Below are 22,537 nucleotides of genomic sequence, written 5' to 3' on the forward strand. Positions count from 1 at the left end.
TTGTGTTTCAAATAATGTAGGACCCAAAAGGTATCCCAGAGGATGATGCTTTGCCTGATGGAACCCAATTTGAAGCTTGCAGAATGGTTACCGATGCTCCAAAATGTATCACCATTCAAATTCTCAACTTTTCAGGTACATCCACTATAACATCAAATACATGATTTTCTCTTAATTTCAGAACCACAGTTTCATCCTAATTTTTATCTCACGCCTGCATAAAAATCTATCTTATAGTTCATGGCCCCAACAAAAATGAAATGGGTTTTAACTGAACCTATCTCATACCTTGATTGTATCTGAATATAGTTTGTGAGATGGGACTCTACCTGAAGACTAATTTGGCGAATGTCGATATATTTGTTTTTTTCTGAAGTATAAGGGAAGCTAGAAGCCGCCTACGTTTATTTAGGAAAAGAATATTTACAGGAGACTTAAGAGAGGGCGACAGGAGGTCGAACAAAATTCTGTGATACAGACACTCTCCTGAGTATCAAGATTGGAACACATCTCTGCGTAGAAAGTGAATCAGATATTCTTGGGACAGAATAGAGGAGCATCAAGAGAAGAGAAGGCTTTCAGAACTGGGCTCACATGGCCTGACAGGGTAGAAGGTGTTTACTTCAGAACTTCAGACTTTTAAGCAAAGGAAATGCAGGGGTCAAACTGAAGTATTCGGCATTGTACTGAAGGCAGCAGGGTCTTTAATTGATTCCAGAGTGAACGGTGACCTTGGACCTGTTGGAAATAATCTATATGCTAAAATCTTATAAATCTCTTTATGTGATTTTATTGTTTTATCTTCAATATTTAATTAATGCCTTTCTGCACAAACTAAATAAATAAATTAAGTTTTGATCTTATCCGGTTTGAGGCACGTTATGAAAGGCGTTTTCTTTACGGTAGAATCCATCATCATATTTTTCTTGAAGTGCACTCTAATAAAAGAGAATCAAGGTCGAACCCGAACTAGCCAAATCCAGATGCACTGAAAATCAGCAAATTTGATTGAAGCAATCTCTCTTAATCCTCTTATATGTGGACACAATCCTTTTCTCAAATGCTTATTGGGTGCAGTAGAGTTTACTCACTTAGTGTTCTCAATTCTCTTCTCTAATTTAGAGTTATTCAGGTGGAAAGGAGATGTTATTCTGATGGGGAAGTCTTCCGAAAAGTCTTTTTGCAAAGCAGAGAAAGCATCTCTACGCTTGTTTTTAAGATACCGCGTAGAATTTTAAAAGGAGAGTGAGAGATAAAGATAAAAAATTAAATCTTATCTACTTAGAAAACCAAGTTATTTGAGATTTTAAGATAAGATTTTTATATTTAACTAGGTTTATATTTTGATAAATATCTAATTTGAAATTCTAAAAATCTCAAAATTTTGAATTAAATATTTTATTAATAAACCAATACTACCTTCTCCTCAGAGCAAAGACACTCCCATTGTTGAAAGGTCAGCAGGGTTTTGCAGAGGGCTGAACAGATAGTACTACTTCTCTTCAAGAAAATTCTTTGATTTCTTTCTTGTCACACATGCCCAAACAGTGCCATCAGCAACTGGTTGCAAGCTCTTCTAAATGGTTTGCTAATTTTCTTTAGCCTCCAGGAGGTCCATAGAGAGTGGAAATTTGAAGGCCAGCCTCTAATGTCTACGCAAGTCTTCAATATTTGTATGTTGATATCTGTGATTTATTCTCAGGTATGTTCCGGGAAGCATCCTGCATATCTCCAGATGAAGATGACACTCGCCATCCTCTGCAAGTTCTTCACTTTCACCCTGGTGCCCAATCATCCAGTGCAATATTGGATGATGACTAAAATATCAATGGTTCATTGGTTAATAGATAGGCTGGTTTTCTAGCTTTTAAATCCTCGATTGTTTGATATTTCGCATCCAGAGAGCTATGAAAGGATATAACATAGTTTGAAAGTCCACTGCAGCACAACAAAGTCTCGGGCTTCATTGTAATAGTTAATGTGACTTTTTTGGGGGGAGGGGCTTTTGAATTTGTCTATCTCATTGCCAATATATAGTCAATGTTTAGATACTATCGATTAGCAAAGCTTTCAGGAAAGTATATCGACCATGTTAAAAGATCAGATAATGAGATCGCACGTATATCACCAGAATATGCAAATCAGAATCAAAAATGTGGTTCGAAGAACTTCCAAGTTTCATCATGATATTTTATATAAGATGTGATAAGTTATCTTGCTTTTTGCCTGCAGCTATCTGACCTGTTCGAAGGAAGGAAGCATTTTCTTGCATGACAGGAAACAGAACGACTGAAATCAGCCAGAGAGGATTCAAAAATCCAGAGCAGATAGAGGTGGAATAACATTCTTCGAAATAAGTGTTGGATCTAAATATAAGTATTAGTGTAATTCAATGACAAAAGGTGCTGCTCATTCTTCCCATGATGAACTTTTTTTTTGCATTGTATCACCTATAATTGTTGTTTATATTATCAAAACAGTAAGGAGATTTCAAGTGATGCACATTGTTCTGTAAGTATTATAATCCTTTTCTAAACTATATATGCTATGAAATGAAGCATTCGTATTACACAAGGGTTGCAGTTCCTCTAAGTTACCGACAACTGTATTTGAACTCAATAGAGAAACTATAGCATTGACTGTAAAGATTAAGGAACCGACATCATTCAACTGACTCGAAGAGTGGACACAGTTATGAAATTTTCTTCTGTTTGTTTTCCAGCCATTCCTTGCGTTCAGCATCTATCTTTGCATGGACGCCGGCATGGAAACCAGGATACGGTTCATAATCAAGGAAATTTTTGAGTACCTGGACAATTAACAGAAATTGTCAACTAACACTGCATGAGAGTTCCAAATTAGAGAAAAAGAATGACTACCTCAAGGAAGACAAAGAAGGGAGCCATCGATAAGGCTTGAGGAAGGTTGTCTAGAAGAGCAGGAGCTCGTTTCTGCCAAAGATGCAAGAACATAAGACACATCAATCTAATCTAAAACATACATTTCCAATCACCAAATTTTAAACAGTCACCATGGTCTTAGTTTTGGTTACCTCAAAAATTCCATGGCCTAAAAATTGTCCGGTCCAGCAAAATAACTGAGCTGCAAGAACAAACTGGAGGAAATGTTGTTACTTTTAGGATCTGATCTCAAACAGGTACTACCTTCTACATCCTAATAAAATCGATGTTATAGATTTCCTATAGCTGAGATCGCAGAAGTGCATTGAGCCATCAGTCTTTGAATCTAACTCCCAACTATTCACTTACAAAATAAATTAAAGGTTTAAGGCCAGGACAGATTTATTTATACTGGAAAATCAGATAGAAGGTTGCATGCTTCTTTATATTGTTCTTGCAGTTTTTCTATCTTTCCCTTCTGAAGGTTTGAGAACATTTTTCTAAGTTATTTGAAGTTCAAAATTTCTTTGCAGAAAATGCTAAAGACTGCATTGGAGGAGGCTTTCTATCCACCACATGACTCCTAAATGCATCGTTTGCTCAAATTCAAGACTATGTTTAATACTCAATCAAGATGAGAAAGTAAAGTTATCAAATATGCAAGAAAACAAGGAGATTGTGCCAAATGAGTGTGGAAGATAATCCAATTAGCTACGTCAAATAGAAACCAATATTATACATAACAAGCGGCAAAATAGAGGGAGAGATGAAACATAAGCTGATTAAAAGAGAAAATAAATCATCTTTATGTCAAGAGATAAACTTGAGAAATCCGGGAGATACATTTCGTTTATAGTAAGAAATCTAATATAAATGCTTAGCATATCCAGCTCTTCCCAGATTCTACTATTCTCATGATTTTGCACATCAATCCTTTTAAACTGAATCCATACTTTTCCAAATCTAAAAAAACTAAACGTGGAATGACAATTTTACTTGAAGTCAAAAAAACAAACACGAAGAAAGGATTACAAAAACTATATGATATATAACGTGGATCCTAACAAACTTAGCAGTTACATAAATTTAATATTAACTAATCAGACAACCTGAACAAACTCCAATCCCATTCTAGCAAATTAAGATAAGTTTCTACCAAGCGCAAGGGTAATCAAATCTATAGTGATAAATAAAGAAATCCATAAGAGAGAAAAGAATGGATCGGTGGAGTCCTACTATTATCATGGTCAGCCTTTTACCTTCCATGCCAGAGAGAAGCCAAGTCGGCTCGCAAGCCAATCACTGCCGACCCAGCAGAGGATGCAGAGGAGAGCAGCCAAGGAGCCGGCTTTGCGATCCATGAACACGTAGAAGAGCCCGAAGACGAGAGCGACGACGAAGCCGAGGTTGAGGGCCAACTCCTGTCCCTCGCCATACCCGAAGCCCAGAGGGAGGAGGGGAGGGGTGAAGTGGAAGAGAACGAGAGATGTGAAGAAAATGGGCCAAACGAAGAAGGTGTGGATCAGGATGTTCATCGGGTTGCTGTGGTACGCCCCGTAGAAGGCGAAGTGCTTCTCTAGATCAAATACTCCCTTCCCCATTCCTGTCCCACTTCTTTCAGAGGAAAAAGAGAGAGGAGAGAGTCTTTTGGAATGACGATGGCTCCTTCCTCCTTTATGTTGCTGCGTTTTCCCATTCAAACCGAGGACGTCAACTCAGTGGATTCTCCGTTTCCGGGCCGTCAAAATAAACAGTGGGTACGAAAACAGGGGGCGCTCTGGCTTTTCTTGTTCTAGAAATGCTCTTCGGCACGCGGGCCGCGCATGAGAGCGCCGTGGTTTTTTTTTTTTTTTTTTTTTTGGATAAAAGCAGCAATATGTATCATGTATGGCTCTAACGTGAGCACAAGGAAAAAAAAAATATCTTCTATAAATGTCCAGAAAAAATTTCTGGAATGCCGAGCGACGAAGGAGGCGCCCAGTCTGCTGCCCTGTTCGCCTTCCGAAACACATGTGCTGCCTGTAAGCCGCTCATCTTCTGAACCAGGCTGCGAGTCTCTCTGATGAAAGGATGGTCATCACCATATCTATCCATACCTCGGATCCAGTCAATCACCATAGAAGAATCTCTTGAGAGAGGCTGGCGCATGGTGAAGGATCCGCTTGATCACAGGCTGGCGGCTTGTTTATTATTATTATTATTTTTATTCTTATTTTTTATTTTTTTAAGGCTATTCGTACAATTCTAGCATGAGTACAACCAACAGAATTTAAAAAAAAAAATAGTTGGTGTAGAGATGGAGGAGAAACTACATGACATGTCCAGAAAATCTCTTCCGAGTGTTGAGCAGCAAAGAATGAACCCAATTTGCAGCCATGTTCGTCTTCCAATACACATGCACGGTCTGAAAGGCGCTACAATCTCTCATCGGCCAACGAATGTCACAAAGCAGCGAGTGTCCAATCTTCGCCGCCTTTTATTCTGTATCTAATCTATCATCGTGACCGAGTCTTCTTCAAGAAAGATATTATCAGCCCTTAGATCTTGTCTCATGTAGATGATATCCTCCCATATTATCCTAGCTCCGCTCCTATGATTGCTATTTCAAAGATGCGTCACCCCCAGCAGCATGCTGACGTCCTTGGGACAACAACCGAACAAAGTGGGATAGAAGTGAAGAAATACACCGAAAAAAAAAATTGACAGGACAAGCAACTTATTTGTCATAGGCTAGAGGAGTTTTATGCAGTATATAACAATAAATATAAATAATATAGTCATGACCATAACTTCCAAACAACCGTTGTATCTTACAATGCCAAATAAATCTTATATTTGAATCATATTTTATTACTTTTTAAAATAATGATGTTATATGTGATTCTTTTGTGTTAATATAATAATCATATTAAGTCTTGTAAGAAATGATGTCACCAAAAGATGATTTATAGAATCCAACTCTAGTATAATCTATGAGCTTGCAACAGCATCTATGACACCAAATCTTTCTTACATAATTGGAACTTAATCTAGTTTACCATGAGTTAAGCTCTTGGATATGCCATCTTTCGCACTGCGCGCATGTGCATTCACACATGCAAATCTATCAAAATCCATCGATGAATCTTAAAATGGAGAGACTAAGGGCAACTAGCAGTACACATGAGGCCTAAGTCCACATTTACTACTCTATGATTTAACTCTTCGCAGTCTTTTCCACATAAAATGTGATTCTCCAATCTTGGAAAATATCTTTCCAAGTCAAATTAAGATAAACTCTAATTAATGGTACAACCACAATCATATTGAAAAGAAAATATTATATTATTCAAATTATATTCCAATCTTTCAAGCCTCTAACATAAGGTGTTAGGTCCTTTACTTTTATAGCCGGCTTCCGACAAAAATTCACACTTTTTCTTCAATTTATATTTTATGGAGAGACAAGAAAACACCTAAGTCCATTTATCAAAATGCACTTATAATATAATAATATTCTTTTGTGTACCATGGCAAGTCGAGTTTGCTAGAATCATCTTTAGTTGGGGTGACTCACAACCATTCCTCTTCCCCTCTTATCCATTCTTAATGCCCAAATGTACGTAAAATTGTTAAAAAAGCTAAGAATTTGTTGACTAGTATCTAGATATGCCAAATGCATGAACTTTTTTTAAGCTAAAAGAATGTATCAAGTCTAATTAAATTCATTAAAGTCAGATTTGCATGAAGGATTAAAATGGGAAGGGGTCATGTACTTCTCTCTAGATTGACTGTCCATCTTCTATTCATGCTTGTATCTGCCACATTCTAACCTACCTCTAAATCACAAAATACACATACATATGTAGATAGATATCCATATACATACACCATGTAATTAGAAAATCTTTACAATACTTGAAAATTAAGTGATTCACAAATATTGTCCTATGTCATGAAAGATTATGACAAATAAAAATTGAGTAAAATATTAATTAAGGATAATTTTTTTCTTTGAAACCTTCAATCGAGGTTGGTTGATTGTACACATTTACGATTCTTAATATCATTAGATTCTTATTATCTATTTATTTATTTTTCCAATGCAGTCAAAACGAGATAAAGGAGCTGCCACCGGCAAATTGAGTATCATAATGAGAAAGGTAAAAATAAAATAAAATAAAGTATGCCCCGTCAAACACGATTCCGGCAAACATAGATATTTCAGACCATATGAGGGATTTGTAAATGTGCTCCACTCACTGCATAGGCTTTTTCTGAATATTTATCCTAGTATCTTGGAGGGACAATATCTTTCCACAGACAATTCAGATCAGAACTGGAGTCCATGAAAGTTTGATGTTTGTGAAACCCACATTTCTTAAAATTTATCAAAACACTGATGAGGTGTACCTAATTTGGAGCATGTGGTCATATGAAAACATATATTGCACAACCTTTTTATCACCTTATATATGTCCGGATGTCTCATAGAATTAAAACTAAAATATGGTACTTAGACCAACCAATTTATTCGAATTTATTTACTTGGTGTAAGAGTAAAACTAAAATAGTATTATGTTCAACCTGGGGGGAAAAATAAAAACAAAAAAATAAAAAAAATATTAATCTTTTTTATCATCTTATATTTATTTGGATATATCAAAGATTTAAAAATAAAAAATGGTATTTAGACCAACCTATTTATTTGAATGTATTTACTTGGTGGATAAGAGTAAAACTAAAAAAACATTATATTCTACCTGCAGGAAAAAATAAAAACAAAAAAATATAAAATTATATTAATGTAAAACTAAAAACGATTATGTTCTACCTCCAGGAAAAAATTATATTAATCAAAAACTTAAATCCTGGCCCATGCAGGTCTCGAACCTGCGACCTTCGCGTTATTAGCACGACGCTCTAACCAACTGAGCTAATAGGCCATTATGATTTTAAATCGTATAGTTTTATCCAAATCTCATATAACGATCTCCAGAGCGAAAATTTGGTTTTAGGCATCCTAACCTCTGTAGATGGAACAGACACGGACACGTATGTGAAGAGAGAGTATTTTAATATTTAGTCCATAATATATTAAAGAACAATAATTTTGAATGCAAAATTTTAACTCTAACTTTGTTTGTCATGTTTTTATTGAAACTATCTTCTTTTAATGCACAACCGTTTTTTTTTAAAAAAAATCAATCCTTTTTTTAATAATCTTAGCAATTTAAAATTTCACTAATTCAGAAATGGCACTAAAATGTTTTCAAAATTCACTATTTATCGCATGTTTGTTTTTAAATCTCCAAAGAATTACCACATCCGCTTCTTATACACAATAAATTTTATAATTCTGAAAAAGAAATACCATGCATGATGGATTTGAAAACACATCAGAAGGTTGTTTTGGAATCTCAAGCCCTGTTAAATTCTAACCTGGTAAGAAAGTTCAAAATACTAAAGAAAAATACGTTAGATTAAATATCTATTTTTTTAGAGTTTCAAGTTTTTGGTGCCCTCTATTTCTTTCTAAATTTAACTTCATGTATTTAAGCTTTCTTTTGAAGGACAAAAATATGAAAAAAAAAAAGAGTTCCTGCTGTTCTCTTTAAAACTTTTTTAGTATACATTGCACCTATCTTAATGCTAACATCTTATTAAAAATACCCTAAGCAACTCTGGATATAAATGTACAACTTTATTAGGAATTCTATGGGAGATAATCCTATCCTATCCACTCCAAACAAGCTATTATGTGCAAGATAGTCCTAAATCTCAACAATGTTGTATCAACAATCTTACTAAGAAAAGCTTTTAATGCTTCTATTTGTGTTATGGTCAATAATACATTAGCATGGCTAAAAGCCTAAGAATGAGTTCAATGGCATAATCCTGAAGAAAAGAAAAAGACAGTAATATACCATGTCTTTGGGATTGGTTGGGGCAATCAATTGGCTGCCATTGTGATTCATGACCAGAGATGGAACCAGGCTGGGTCAAACTGGGCCACACCTCCGTCTGAGCCCAATCCATTTTTTTTTTTTTTTGGAGCTTCAGGCCGGGGTGAGGTTCGAAATATCTTTCCACATCTTTGCCAACAATTCTTGGTATGATTAACTTAAAATTCCTGGCCCAACCCGGAATGGGCCGATTCCGGGATCAGATTTGGGGCCAAAAGTTGTGCTCAGGCTTCGGATAAGGCCTAGCCCGAGCCGAGCATCGGCCCGAGTCTGACCCTATTTTATTATAATATATGTATATAATTAATAAATATATTTTTGTAACATATACTACGGGTAGTATTGATATTAGAAGCCGATAGTCTTAGATTTTTATGGAATACCAAACAAGTTACTCGTATATATCGAACATGATAAATTTAGATCATCGAAGATCAGATTATCCTGAGATCAAAATAACTAGTGAGCTAAGATCATATTGAGGATCCCTTTTGAGTCACCAAATGCCACCTAAGTGATTAAATATGAACTGTGATCCAATAGTACCTGTGTTTCATCTGTCACTTCTATTATTAAGTCTTAACATTAAATGTCTAATGAACAAATTGATCCTTAACCTTAAATGTCTAGTGAACATGTCGAGATGGCTATTGACTTCCAAAGTAATAAAATACTCTGATGATTAGTATAACCTGTATAAAATTTCCGGAGAATCTCTCTCGTTTGATGAAATCCTGACGTGTAGATATGTTTTCACACATGATGCAATCCTGACATGAAATCCGCGGTGATTTTGGTTCTCAGCACAAGTGGTCAAAAGGTGCATTGTTTTCATTGAAATCAGAAAAAGGACTTCATCCACTCTCAAGGATGTACACAGCCATAAGAAAATATGTTCACTCTTTTATCTCCACTCTGCTGCACTTCATCCATCTAAATATGTTTCTCTCACTTTATCTTGATCTCAATGCGGTTCCTAAATCTTTATACATATTTGTTCAAAATCTCAAGTTCCACAATCTTAACTCATTATATTAGCACAGGAAACTTAATATCTGAACAAGATTTTGAAGATAAAGTTCTTCTGTTTCTCTCTGGCAAGTTGGACCAATAACAGATCACAACTAGAGTGCACCAGCATCTATTCCAGTTTTCCGTGAATTTGTATCATCCTCCGTTCCAACCATAACAAATTCAAAGGAGCAGATAGTTCATTAATATTGTGTTTGACAGCGAAAAAAAAACTCCCAAGTACATACTTTTATCAGTCAAATTACAGAGAAAACAAACCACAAGGAAAGGCATGCTTCTCTTTTTCAGATTTGCAGCAGTTAGGACATTGTTTGAAAAGCAATAAAAGAAAAAGAAAAAAAAATCCTTCTCCAAGGCGACCAGCTTCCAGATAATTTTGGCCAAAGAAAATATGGTTCCTCCATGATTCTAACATCTTATAACAATTCCAAGTAGAGAAAATTCTGTGAGGACTTGGGACTGCACCACAAAAAAGAAAAATATTAGATCTGTTGTTTAATTTTATACCAATAGGAATTTCTATGAACTTCAACAGCTCCTTGACAACAACATCAGTTAAACTGGTTCCTGATATGAGGTAGAATCCGGTAGAGCTCGGGGTTAACCAGTGAAGCACTATTTGTGTGTACTGCAGAATGGTCCATGTAATGCGGATCAGGTGGTCCCTGTTAAATCATGAGCCCATGATGACCTCTCTTGTTGAATCCTGAACTGAAGAGGAAGCCAAGTCTCATGATCCAGAGAAGGCATTGAATGCTTGTGAACATGGCACATGGCAGCTATTAAGGCTGTTGTAATTGAATAAAACAAAACAAAAACAAAAAAAAAAAAAAAATCTTACCTCTTCAATATATTATTGAAGTATTACTACAAGGATTGCCATAATCCCCATCCTGAAGTTACTGGTCAGCATATAATCTTATAAAAAGAATGCAATGCACTCTGCATAGAGAATATTTATACAAATTATCCTTCCAAAATAAAATGTAATATCATGGGCGAAATCTCTATCGGGAAAACTATGCACAGTGGAATAATAAATAAATAAAAAATTTTACTGATCTCCGCCCATCGCTGCTCAAGCACAAAGATGTCATACCAGAGAAAGAAGAGACCCCACTAGAGAGAAAAGAGACTCGGATCTTCTAACCTATGCATGACTTGAGTGTCTGAGGTAATGGGATCCACGGGCTATTTATAATGCTAGGTTAGGAACCCGTATTTTTATCTATAAAGTTTATCTATAACCGTTTCCATCCATCACGAAAACCAACAGATAAGATAATCTCTTTATTTGATTGGATTTAATCATTATTTAAATGAAGTTTATCTTGATGTGGGATAAACTGATCAAGTGGGCCACATCAAGTCTCCTAAAATTAGAAGACGTGGTAACAATCTCTGCCCAGCTGAGAAGAAAATAAGAAATAAGTCCACTAAGGAGGAGTCAAAGAAAGCTAAATCCTGACATTCAAATAAACTTGTAACGGAAGATCCAGGTTGGCTCTGCTTCAGAACATGCACCAATAATTGATGTGGAGTTCAAGGTATCCCCACATTAAAAAAAAAAAAAAAAAGTGGCCAGCGAGAAGCCACAGGTGGGAGAATCCTCCTGTGTAATAACCAGAGCCATAGATTCATATGGAACGGCGCCGGAGCCCACTTGGTGGGTCACGCTTCTAATCATCCAACTTGGTCTGATATTTATGGCTGTGCACCAGGGCCGGCCCGAGCCTTAGGCGACTGAGGCGGTCGCCTAAGGCCCCGGGCCAACGGAAGGCCCCTGGAAGGTGGAGAGAGAGAGAGAGAGAGAGAGAGAGAGAGAGAGAGAGAGAGAGAGAGAGAGAGAGAGAGAGAGGGAGGGAGGGACCGACCGTGACTAAAAGGAAGCAAAGGCCCCATATAAAACGGGATGAGATGGCTACGGGTCTTCCCCCTTGATGGAAGGGAGGTGGAGAGTTTCTTGGCCTGCAGAGGGGAATTTAGGAAGTTGGGGACGGTAGTTTTGTTTTGGATGGAGAGAGAGAGAGAGAGGAGGGATTTGGTTGGCTTGATACACGCCTGAAGCCACTCTTACCTTTCATCCCTTCTCTTGTTTGGTTTTGGTCTTGGTTTTCCTTCCCTCACATTACTCCTGATCCAGCTGGGCCATCAGGAAGAAAGGGGGATTGGAAATGGACTTCTTGGAGGGTGGAGATTCTTTTAATTTTCTCCTCTCGGTTTCTTCTCCCCTCTTGGGTGGTAGAGAGAGAAGGAGGGAGGGGGTTGAATGGCTGCTGTGCTGTGATGTTGCGGTTGCTGCTTGGGTACTCACTTGAAGGGGAGATGGAGGGATGGGACTTTTATTAATTAGATGGAGTCAATTTCCCATAATGCCCCTACTTTCTCTTATTGAGAAGCTCCTGGAGAAATTCTTTTCTTTACCATGACCATGAAGTGCCATGGGATGACCTTTTCCTATTCCGCTCTTGCTTGACATGATAAACAAAATTGCCAAGCATTATCTCAGTTATTTAATCAGTTTTATGGCCCTTCTTTTAGGATAATTACTTTTCTGCATTTCCATTCAAAAATAATATTAAATTAAAAAGATTTCTGGCCTATCTTTGTTAGATTCATGTACCTTTGTTGAAATAGTGTACTTGATAGCTATCCATTTTCATATCATTTTTTTAATATTTTATATTTATTAAAAAAATTTATTATTAAAAAAAAGGCCTTCCCTAAATGTATTGGGCCGCCCCTGCTGTGCACCATGCTAATCATCGAAATCTAGTTCTCTAAATTCTATTCATCATGCACTTATTTTGATGATTGGCCTACAGGAATACATCTTGATGATTGTTAAATAAGATGGAGATGCATAAAAGACACACAAGTGATGCTAGCTTCTAAGTCACAAAATGGTATCTCTGTGCATTGTCTTCCATGCCTACTCCACACGCACGCATGCACACGTGACAGGCACGATGGGGGAGGCCCTTATAAGTCTACAACGTAGAAACGGTTGGCCGAAAAGAAATACCACGGCAATGATGAGAAATTTCTGTGGGCCCTAAACCGTATGAAATACCCACAGATTTTTAAGGCTGAGACTTGTCAGATCTACCTCCTCCAGCCCATTCTATCCATATAAAAATGGCATAAGATATTGGAAGATATAGCTAAAAGCCAAACCCCGCTTTTCACGTTCAATGAACACCGCACGCAATGCCTTGCTATCAAAACCACCAAACTCCTCCATTGCTTGAAATCTAGACTTTTTTACTACCATATATATCTTCATATCACCTCGTAGCCAGTAACTTCAGAATTACCATCAGGTTGGAGCCGTAGATAAGAACACTGCCATTTCGTTCTTATGTCCTTCTAAGCACGTTCCTTCTCTTTTAAGAATCTTCTTGGAATCAAATTTATGTAATTTTAGAGGGGTTCATTTATATATGATGATTCTTTTTTTTAAGGTTTATTTGGACATAGAGCGACCTGCATAATGATGATTCCAATTATTTTGTAGTCACTAGCTTCAAAAATTTGGATTTGCCTATACATATTAGCTCTATATCTCCTCCAAACTGCTGAACTAATTTAAACTTTTTGGTTCAAAGTTTGATACAAGTAAGTATCTATTTTTTTTTTTTTACTGAAGCGGATGATTTATATAATTCAAGTATGGATACATCTAATAAAATCAGAAAGCACAAATCTTGAAGCGTAATAAGCAGCTCTCTCTCTCTCCTTGATCTTTTTGATCTTCTCGATTTACATGATATTTTTGAAGTGACTGACCATTTAAAAGATCATACAGTCAGCAACTACATTAGTCTTTCTAGAAAATATATCTGGCCTGGAACGCCATGTCAATATTCACATATTTTCCTCATAAAGCAGCCCACGCGTACTCTTAATGTCCAATCAAATTATATTTCGTCCAATCGTCGGTGAGACTCATGTACCTCCCAAGATTTCTCGCTATGGTCGAGCATTTTTGGACGATGCAAGAGTTTCAAATGGTATACAGAGAGTAACAGGACTTGTTTATCCGCTCCCATTCATACATTTGCGGGACTAGAAGTAAATTGATCACATGTCTGACGCCAATGAAACGCAAAAAAGTCTTATCGCTTAGAACCGACAGCGGCAACGAGAGGAGGAGGCAAATGGATGACAGTAATCGCAATGCTACAGAGCCCCGGTATCGTACCAAAACATAGCTTTAAGGCACACGGCAGAGGGGATGGAGCTACTCTTGGTACTGTAGTTGGGCCCCGAGCAAAAGCCTCGGACGGGGGTTGGGTGTTCTGGAAATAGGATTCGCTGTCAAGACTCGAGAGAGAAAAAAGAACAGCTGCCGCTGATTCCATCCGCCGTGGCTTCTGACATCCAAATGGATAGAGTTAAGATAAAAAACGCCTCTTTTTCAACTTTGTGATGACCCCACCGCCAGCTCCGCCAATCCCTTCTCCCTTCTCCGGTTCTCCCCCGCCATCCCTCACTTTCTTTTCTCCCCCTCCTCTCTCTCCTCCCCTTCCTCTGGAAGTCACTTTCTTCTCTCCCAGATCCACTCTTCCAAGCTCGAGTTTGATTCTTCTCCGAGTTCTTGATTTTTTTTCCCCTGTTATCTTCTTAGAGTTGTTTCTTGCTAGATTTCAAGGCTTCTCTTGTCATGGCGGTTTCTTTGAGGAATGGATTGCGTGTTTCTAGGTCGTTTGAGGTTGGGTTGGAGAGGAGTGAGAGAGATGTTGGGTCTTTAGAAGTTTTGGCTTGGAAGAACGAGTTTAAGGGAAGGCAGGTTGTGCTCAAGGGACAGAGCGGTTCTGATGGATGGAGTCCCAAGGGCCACTCTAATCCTCATCCCATCCACGTAAATTCCTGTTTTATTTCTCCTGCGTGCTTTTTTTATAAGAAAAAAATCATGGAAAACCTGGAAACTCTCTCTTCCCCTCTCTTTTTCACATCTTGCAAAAGAATGCTCCATGTTCTAATGCCAGTGATTTCACGTTGTTGCAAAAATTATTTATTTTTGTGTTCTTGAATTAAAATGTCTTGCTGTTGCATGTGCTGGTGTCATTCATTTTTTCCCTTAATTGAAATCAAAAAAAGAAAAAAAGGAGTCTTTTTATTTTTTAAGAGTGCTTATGTGGGTAAAATTACTCTGATTCCCTTATGTTTCATGAGATCTATTCATGTCATTTTATCAAAAGCATTTCATGGCCTACTCTGAAATCCCTGTGATTTCTGAAACCAAGAATGATCTACTAGTCGTGCATTAGTTTCCAGGGTTCTTTGTTTTGCTTTTGAAATTGTAGCTGTTTTCAAATTTTTTTTGGATCAGGCTTCAACCTGTATCTCACGAGCTATGAGGTGGTGGGAGAAGAGCACCAACCCAAACATGACAGAGATTAAATCTGCACAACAACTTGTGGATACATTGTTAAATGCTGGAGATAAACTCGTTATTGTTGACTTCTATTCTCCTGGTTGTGGAGGTTGCAGAGCTCTGCATCCTAAGGTAGATATGTCTAGAATTTTATAATTCCTTACTATATTCAAAAGCTATAAGGCTGTTGTTGTCATTGTAAATTTATAGTTTAGGCTCTATGAAGTTTTCTATCAGCTTTACAGTAATGAAGAGGCCAATGCTATAATTGTTTCTCGATCAAAACAGTTGGACTAGTTGAACTAATCAAATTTGCTTAGATCTCTTGTAGATCTGTCAGCTAGCAGAGTCGAACTCAAATGCATTATTTCTTAAAGTCAACTACGAAGAACACAAATCCATGTGTCAGAGTCTCCATATTCATGTGCTGCCTTTCTTTCGGTTCTATAGAGGTGCTCATGGTCGCGTTTGTAGCTTCAGCTGCACCAGTGCAACTGTAAGACAAAACAACTGTTGTATTTGTTCATTGTTTTCAAGATCTGGTGATCTAATTACTGCTACTAATTTCAGATCAAGAAATTCAAAGATGCATTAGCAAAGTATGGGACAGATAGCTGCAGTCTGGGACCTGCAAAAGGCTTAGAAGAATCGGAGCTGTTGAGTTTAGCTTCAAACAGAGAAATTGACTTTATCCATCCAATGAGACCCTCAAAAGCTGAGCATTTAGCTCTCTCAGGCACGGTTTCTTGAAGCAATCGCTCTCTAGTTGCAGAAGTTGATGGACTCCTGCGCTTGCAACTGCAAGAGTGCCATGGTATGGAGGAATTCATCGGTCCGAAACTAGCAGCTTGATTCTTGCATCTTGTTTGGAATTGGTATGATTATTCTGTAAATGGGACATGGTAGCTTTTGATTAGAGCCCCCGTGTTGAATAAATCTTTATGGGATTATGTAAGCTCGCGGAATGTCTTAGTTTTGTTTATCTAAGCTTGTTGAAGATCTTAGTTCCACTTGTATTATCAGAACATCTGATCTTCATGTAATCCAATTTGAGATTGTTATTTGGTTTTCTTTCTCTCTCTTCTTAAATCGAAGCATAACCATCATTTTCTTAGGAAAAAAAAAAGAACTGTAATCCAAAGTTGTCGTGCCACAGTGTAGCCGAGACATTCTCTGAATCAGTTTGTAGCAAGGTTCCCCAAGCGCTCAACTGAAAGATGGTGAGCCACTAGCTCGTGTAGGCGTGTGCTTGGTCTCACATCGACTATTTGTTGGATAAATATTGGATATTTATATAGGATTAAGGAATCCAAATAATATCTTTTGGCTAGCCATTTTAGGTAAGATCTTGAGCTGTGATAATTGGTATCGGAGCGGACTAGGCCTATAACTTATGTGGACTAAAGGTGTCACGCCCCCGCCTCCGCAGAGCACATGAGGCACCTAGTGCCCACGTGGGGGCCACATGAGGGGGAAACACGGGGCTCTCCTGCCAGATATTGTCCGGTTTCGGGGCTTCACGCAAGCGTCCTTCACCCCTTCCCGGTTTTGTTTTCCACCCAAAACGCGTCTGCAGGATTTGGAGACACCCGCCTCATATGCCCAGGCTCTGGAACGAGTCTTTCTGATGTGGGACTATTGGACCTCACACCCTTCCCACCATCGGACAAGAGCCGTCCTCAGCTCTGATGCCAAATATCACGCCTCCGCCTCTGCGAGGCACGTGAGGCACCTAGTGCTCACATGGGGGCCACATGAGGGGAGAACATGGGGCTCCCCTGCCAGATATTGTCCGGTTCCGGGGCTTCACGCAAGCGTCCTTCACCCATTCCCGGTTTTATTTTCCACCCAAAACGCGTCTGCAGGATTTGGAGACACCCGCCTCATATGCCCAGGCTCTGGAACGAGTCTTTCCGATGTGGAACTATTGGACCTCACACCCTTTCCACCATCGGACAAGAGCCGTCCTCGGCTCTGATACCAAATGTCACGCCCCCGCATCCGCGGAGTACGTGAGGCACCTAGTGCCCACGTGGGGGCCACATGAGGGGGGAAACAAGGGGCTCCCCTGCCAGATATTGTCCGGTTCCGGGGCTTCACGCAAGCGTCCTTCACCCCTTCCCGATTTTGTTTTCCACCCAAAATGCGTCTGCAGGATTAGGAGACACTCGCCTCATATGCCCAGGCTCTGTAACGAGTCTTTCCGATGTGGGACTATTGGGCCTCGCACCCTTCCCACCATCGGACAAGAGCCGTCCTCGGTTCTGATACCAAATGTCACGCCCCCGCCTCTGCGAGGCACGTGAGGCACCTAGTGCCCACATGGGGGCCACATGAGGGGGAACACGGGGCTCCCCTGCCAGATATTGTCCGGTTCCGGGGCTTCACGCAAGCGTCCTTCACCCATTCCCGGTTTTATTTCACCCAAAACGCGTCTGCAGGATTTGGAGACACCCGCCTCATATGCCCAGGCTCTGGAACGAGTCTTTCCGATGTGGAACTATTGGACCTCACACCCTTCCCACCATCGGATAAGAGCCGTCCTCGGCTCTGATACCAAATGTCACGCCCCCGCCTCCGTGGAGTACGTGAGGCACCTAGTGCCCACGTGGGGGCCACATGAGGGGAGAAACACGGGGCTCCCCTGCCAGATATTGTCCGGTTCCGGGGCTTCACGCAAGCGTCCTTCACCCCTTCCCGATTTTGTTTTCCACCCAAAATGCGTCTGCAGGATTAGGAGACACTCGCCTCATATGCCCAGGCTCTGTAACGAGTCTTTCCGATGTGGGACTATTGGGCCTCACACCCTTCCCACCAACGGACAAGAGCCGTCCTCGGCTCTGATACCAAATGTCACGCCCCCGCCTCTGCGAGGCACGTGAGGCACCTAGTGCCCACATGGGGGCCACATGAGGGGGAACACGGGGCTCCCCTACCAGATATTGTCCGGTTCTGAGGCTTCACGCAAGCGTCCTTCACCCTCCCCGGTTTCATTTTCCACCTAAAACGCGTCTGCAGGATTTGGAGACACCCGCCTCATATACCCAGGCTCTGTAATGAGTCTTTCCGATGTGGGACTATTGGGCCTCACACCCTTCCCACCATCGGACAAGAGCCGTCCTCGGCTCTGATACCAAATATCACGCCCCCGCCTCTGCGAGGCACGTGAGGCATCTAGTGCCCACGTGGGGGCCACATGAGGAGGGAACACGGGGCTCCCCTGCCAGATATTGTCTGGTTCTGGGGCTTCACGCAAGCGTCCTTCACCCCTCCCAATACGCGTCTGCAGGATTTGGAGACACCCGCCTCATATGCCCAGGCTCTGGAACGAGTCTTTCCAATGTGGGATTATTGGGCCTCACACCCTTCCCACCATCGGACAAAAGCCGTCCTCGACTCTGATACCAAAATGTCACGCCCCCGCCTGCGCGGAGCACGTGAGGCACCCAGTGCCCACATGGGGGCCACATGAGGGGGAATACGGGGCTCCCCTGCCAGATATTGTTCAGTTCCGGGGCTTCACGCAAGCGTCCTTCACCCCTCCCCAGTTTTGTTTTCCTCCCAAAACGCTTCTGCAGACTTAGGTGACATCCGCCTTATATGTCTAGGCTCTGAAACGAGTCTTTCCGATGTGGGACTATTGGGCCTCACAAAAGGACATATGATTATATTTGAATTCTTAGCCTGACGAAGATGTTAGAGCTTAAACGGAGATGTGAGAACTCGTGCGGGTATATGTTTAGTTCTAGATCGGTTATTTGCTAGATAGATTTTGGGTACTTATATAAAATCAAGGAATCTAAATAACATTTTTTGGCTAGTTTTTTTGGATGAGGTCTTGGTTCGTGACTTGCTGGTCTTCTTGTTTCATGATTTGGCCATTGCCAGCTCACGCAAGACTTGTATTATTGGCTGGGGGGCCAGATGAAAAGGGTTCTTAGAGGTTGCATATTTTTGCAACCAAGCGCGTGAGTTTCGGATTATGTGATTGGTCCATTTTGGAACCATGTGGTTCTTCTGGGTCCGGTCCACAAATCATGCCATGGTTCAAGGCTCAGGGACCCACAAAGACGGGCAAGGATAGAGAGTAGTCCGACTCAGATCTCTGTCTGGTGATGTGGCAGGACAACAGCATCCACGTGGGGTGGGTCCACAATTTTTAGAAATGGATAAGAACGCTTGCGTGGTATAGCTAGCTGCGTCCCACGATCCTTCACCAAAATTTTCAGTTCGAATTGAATACGTTGATGATAAGGGATGGTTCCTGGCATTAATTTGGTGTTGATATTATTCAATGGCCTCGTGCATCAATCTATCTCAGAAGAAAACCTAAATAATGCACGGATCGACTACACGAGGGATTGCATCATGATTCTACTTCATTTTGATCATCCATCCAGTTATCACCCTTGCACCAATCGAGATAATATTTTTTTTTCTTAGTAAAAATAAATCATCAGACATGTAAAATTTGCGAAAAAAATGATGACAAAGTTAAAAGATGCCGAACCAGTTTGTTGGGAACTGTCGGCCCTAAACCCTAAACCCTAAATAGCATTGTTCAAAATTTATAGTCATGAATGTTTAATGGTTAGAGCTTTCTTGTAGCAGGTAATGCTTATAGGCGAGAGGGATCTTAAAACTTTTGGAGATATTCTTCTAGTGGCGGGAATAAGTAATTATGCTTTGTTCTTCTCCTAATATTATCTCTCTTTTTTTCCCCGAGAAAAGACCACCTAAAATTAAATCCATGATAATGTACAATGCAAGGAGAAATGGACAGCAGGTATCAGAGATTATAAGGGCTACCTGCTATTTTCTTTCCTATTTTGGTCTAGCAGTGTAGCAACATAAATTCTAATTGTACAAGAAGTTAAAAAAAACTTGTAGGTTACTTGAAAGCTTCTATAAAATATACAAAATATAAATGATAAGGTGCCAACCAAAGTCCCAACTTGCTGATCACCCATCCTAAAGGCTTCCTAAGGCTTCAAAGGCAGACCTGCAACTCTGTTTTCTGGATGGACCTGCAGGAGAAAAAAGAAGATGGAGCGGATGGTAATTAATGGAGCGTGTTAGAACTTGGGGGTGCCATTAGGTCAGGCCGGGTTTGGGTTTTACCATAATAAAAATGTGCAACCAGTTTAGGGTTGCTTGGAGGTTGGGTCTTCGTATCCATCAGGTATCAAATATTATATCTTAAAAAGTTAATCAAACTAAAAATAATTCATAATTAGAGATGATTATTTATGAACCATCTAATACATGCTCCAAAAATAAAATCATGAAAAATAAGTACTTGATGATTAACTATATAATAATTATTGACTGAAAACTAAAAAGAAACATTTTAATCGATATAAACATTCATCCGAGGTATCCGAATTAATCCACAATGGATTCGATAATCCTCCTAGATCAATTGACAATTGCCTTGAGCTTTTCTTTATTCATCTTTCTGAACGTAGTTCCCATAACATTGCTCTGAAGTTGAAGATCTCATCCTTTATTGTAATTCTTCTAGATGCTAATATAACCAAGACCACACAATTTGAATCATAACAGGTGGTTGCAGAAAAGAATTTGCTAAAATTGATTGCCTGAAAGAATATATACTTTTAGATTAAGCTAAAATAAGCATTTGTTTACTATTTCTTTTGTGAAAGAGTATAATTAAAACAAAATTAAGAATAGATCGAGATTTCTAACACCAATTTAAAGAATCTTACAAACTACCATATAATTATATAGGAGTAGAACTACCTTGAAGATGTTGAAATTTTTTAGTGCCAGAATTAGTATACGATCTCTGTACATCTCCTGATTCTGACCAAATCTGAAAACACTTACTCAAGAACAATTTTTATAAGATATTGGAAAACTAGATTTTTCATTTTCTTCGTGCTATGTTTTTTAATACAGTGATTCTCTTCATTTGACAACAGATTGTTCGAGAAAAAAGCATTCATATGGTAGATATTCTGGAGCTATATACTAAAACAAGCCTTACAAGTTTAATTAACAAAGAATGGTTCTTATGCCAAGGAATATATTCACAAAATTTCATATAAATCTAAAACAATTTAAATATTAAAGCCTTCTTAGGCTCATTTAAAGTTGAACCTTATTCTCATCAACAACATCAGTGGTGGCAATCTACAGTGATTTATTTTAGTTTGTTACGCACGCTGGATTTACTAAACACCTCTGCTATCCTGGTATTTAAGTTATGTACTAAGGGCCGTTCTTAAGGAATGGGGCAAACCTAATGTCGCTAATATAAGAATCTGTGCAGTCATGTGTTTAGTCCTATATCGGATATATTATGTGTTTAGTCCCACAACGGGTATGCTCTGTGTTTCGTCCCACATTGGGTATGTTCTATGTAGATCTTAGGTACGGTCAGGGAGCTCAAATGGTACTTTTCTGATAGTCTTTTTTGATAAGGTTCTGATTTGTTATAGCTAATGCGGCGAAGGAGAAGAAGAACCTGTTGGTCAGAGTCTAGCTGCTTGAATTGGAAGAGGCATCCATGACTGTAACCTTGGAGATGCAAAAAGAGCACCACAAAGCAAAATTTGACATGCAAAACCTAGCAGTGAAGGAGGAAATTATTTGGAGACGAATCAGAATGTAGTGGTTAAAAGAGGGTGACTGTAGCACCTCTTTCTTCACAAAATTGCCAATGCAAGAAAAAGGGAAAAATATGAAGTAAATTTCGATGGCACAGCAATGCCGGGACATAGCAATATCGAAGCTGCATTCAAATCCTTATCTGAAAGCATTTCTGGGGCACCCTTCAAATATCTTCTGTCAGGTGATTGGAGGAGTTTATATCCTGAGTAAATCCTATTTAGAGCTGCCTTTCACTGAGGATGAAGTCAGCGTTGCCGTCATGGGATTGATGGCTTTCTCATGCCTGAAAACGTACAAATTTCATACGTAAATTAATACCACATATTGCTTCACTTTCTTTTCTTTGTATTCTATTTCCTTTCTCCTCCTTTCCTCTTCATAATCCCAAATTTCATCTCTAAGAAAATCTTTTAGGCACTTCATGCCAATTAATTATCTCTTAAACAAAGAATAAATAGTGAAAGCTCTCTCTTGCATGAGACCTCACTACATCCCACCTAATCCAGATAAGAATGCATTGGTTTGGCTGGGTAGTGATTGTCTAGCTTGGCCTGAATGATTTTCGTGGCCATTGATCAACCCAATTAGTCGATATGTTACTTGGCCTGAATATGTTACATTCGGTGAATATATCTATATCTATA

The 22,537-nt window shown here is 39.3% G+C and overlaps 2 protein-coding genes, 1 long non-coding RNA gene and 1 other non-coding gene across 4 annotated transcripts; 1 reads left to right on the forward strand and 3 right to left on the reverse strand.

Moving 5' to 3' along the window:
- Positions 1–2,429: 2,429 nt before the first annotated feature.
- Positions 2,430–4,569, reverse strand: LOC103700268 (2-hydroxy-palmitic acid dioxygenase mpo1-like). Its single transcript, XM_008782223.4, has 4 exons — positions 4,160–4,569; positions 3,053–3,115; positions 2,880–2,951; positions 2,430–2,809 (listed from the first exon to the last, which is right to left on the reverse strand). Exons 1-4 carry the CDS (start codon positions 4,499–4,501, stop codon positions 2,693–2,695), a joined length of 594 nt encoding a protein of 197 aa, XP_008780445.2. The 5' UTR covers positions 4,502–4,569; the 3' UTR covers positions 2,430–2,692.
- Positions 4,570–7,751: 3,182 nt separating this feature from the next.
- On the reverse strand, positions 7,752–7,825 carry TRNAI-AAU. The gene has a single exon. It is a non-coding gene; the product is annotated as a tRNA-Ile (tRNA).
- Positions 7,826–10,055: 2,230 nt separating this feature from the next.
- LOC120112044 lies at positions 10,056–11,030 on the reverse strand. Its single transcript, XR_005513554.1, has 2 exons — positions 10,719–11,030; positions 10,056–10,588 (listed from the first exon to the last, which is right to left on the reverse strand). It is a non-coding gene; the product is annotated as an uncharacterized LOC120112044 (long non-coding RNA).
- A 3,231-nt stretch (positions 11,031–14,261) lies between these two features.
- Positions 14,262–16,328, forward strand: LOC103700261 (thioredoxin-like 1-2, chloroplastic). Its single transcript, XM_008782218.4, has 4 exons — positions 14,262–14,741; positions 15,213–15,389; positions 15,589–15,753; positions 15,828–16,328. The coding sequence occupies exons 1-4, from the start codon at positions 14,544–14,546 to the stop codon at positions 16,005–16,007; spliced, it is 720 nt and encodes a 239-aa protein (XP_008780440.2). The 5' UTR covers positions 14,262–14,543; the 3' UTR covers positions 16,008–16,328.
- Positions 16,329–22,537: the final 6,209 nt, after the last annotated feature.

Source organism: Phoenix dactylifera, chromosome 9 (assembly GCF_009389715.1).
Source record: "Phoenix dactylifera cultivar Barhee BC4 chromosome 9, palm_55x_up_171113_PBpolish2nd_filt_p, whole genome shotgun sequence".
NCBI classification, from domain to species: Eukaryota; Viridiplantae; Streptophyta; class Magnoliopsida; order Arecales; family Arecaceae; genus Phoenix; species Phoenix dactylifera.

Bases quoted from the DNA above. Each gene is read 5' to 3' on its own strand.
- LOC103700268 (XM_008782223.4), bottom strand. From the start codon at position 4,501: ATGGGGAAGGGAGTATTTGATCTAGAGAAGCACTTCGCCTTCTACGGG. The intron at 2,952-3,052 runs GTAACCAAAACT...CATCTTTGGCAG, and splicing joins TAGGCCATGGAATTTTTGAG to AAACGAGCTCCTGCTCTTCT. The intron at 2,810-2,879 runs GTAGTCATTCTT...TTAATTGTCCAG, and splicing joins CCTTCTTTGTCTTCCTTGAG to GTACTCAAAAATTTCCTTGA.
- LOC103700261 (XM_008782218.4), top strand. From the start codon at position 14,544: ATGGCGGTTTCTTTGAGGAATGGATTGCGTGTTTCTAGGTCGTTTGAG. The intron at 15,390-15,588 runs GTAGATATGTCT...GATCTCTTGTAG, and splicing joins GCAGAGCTCTGCATCCTAAG to ATCTGTCAGCTAGCAGAGTC. The intron at 15,754-15,827 runs GTAAGACAAAAC...TACTAATTTCAG, and splicing joins TCAGCTGCACCAGTGCAACT to ATCAAGAAATTCAAAGATGC.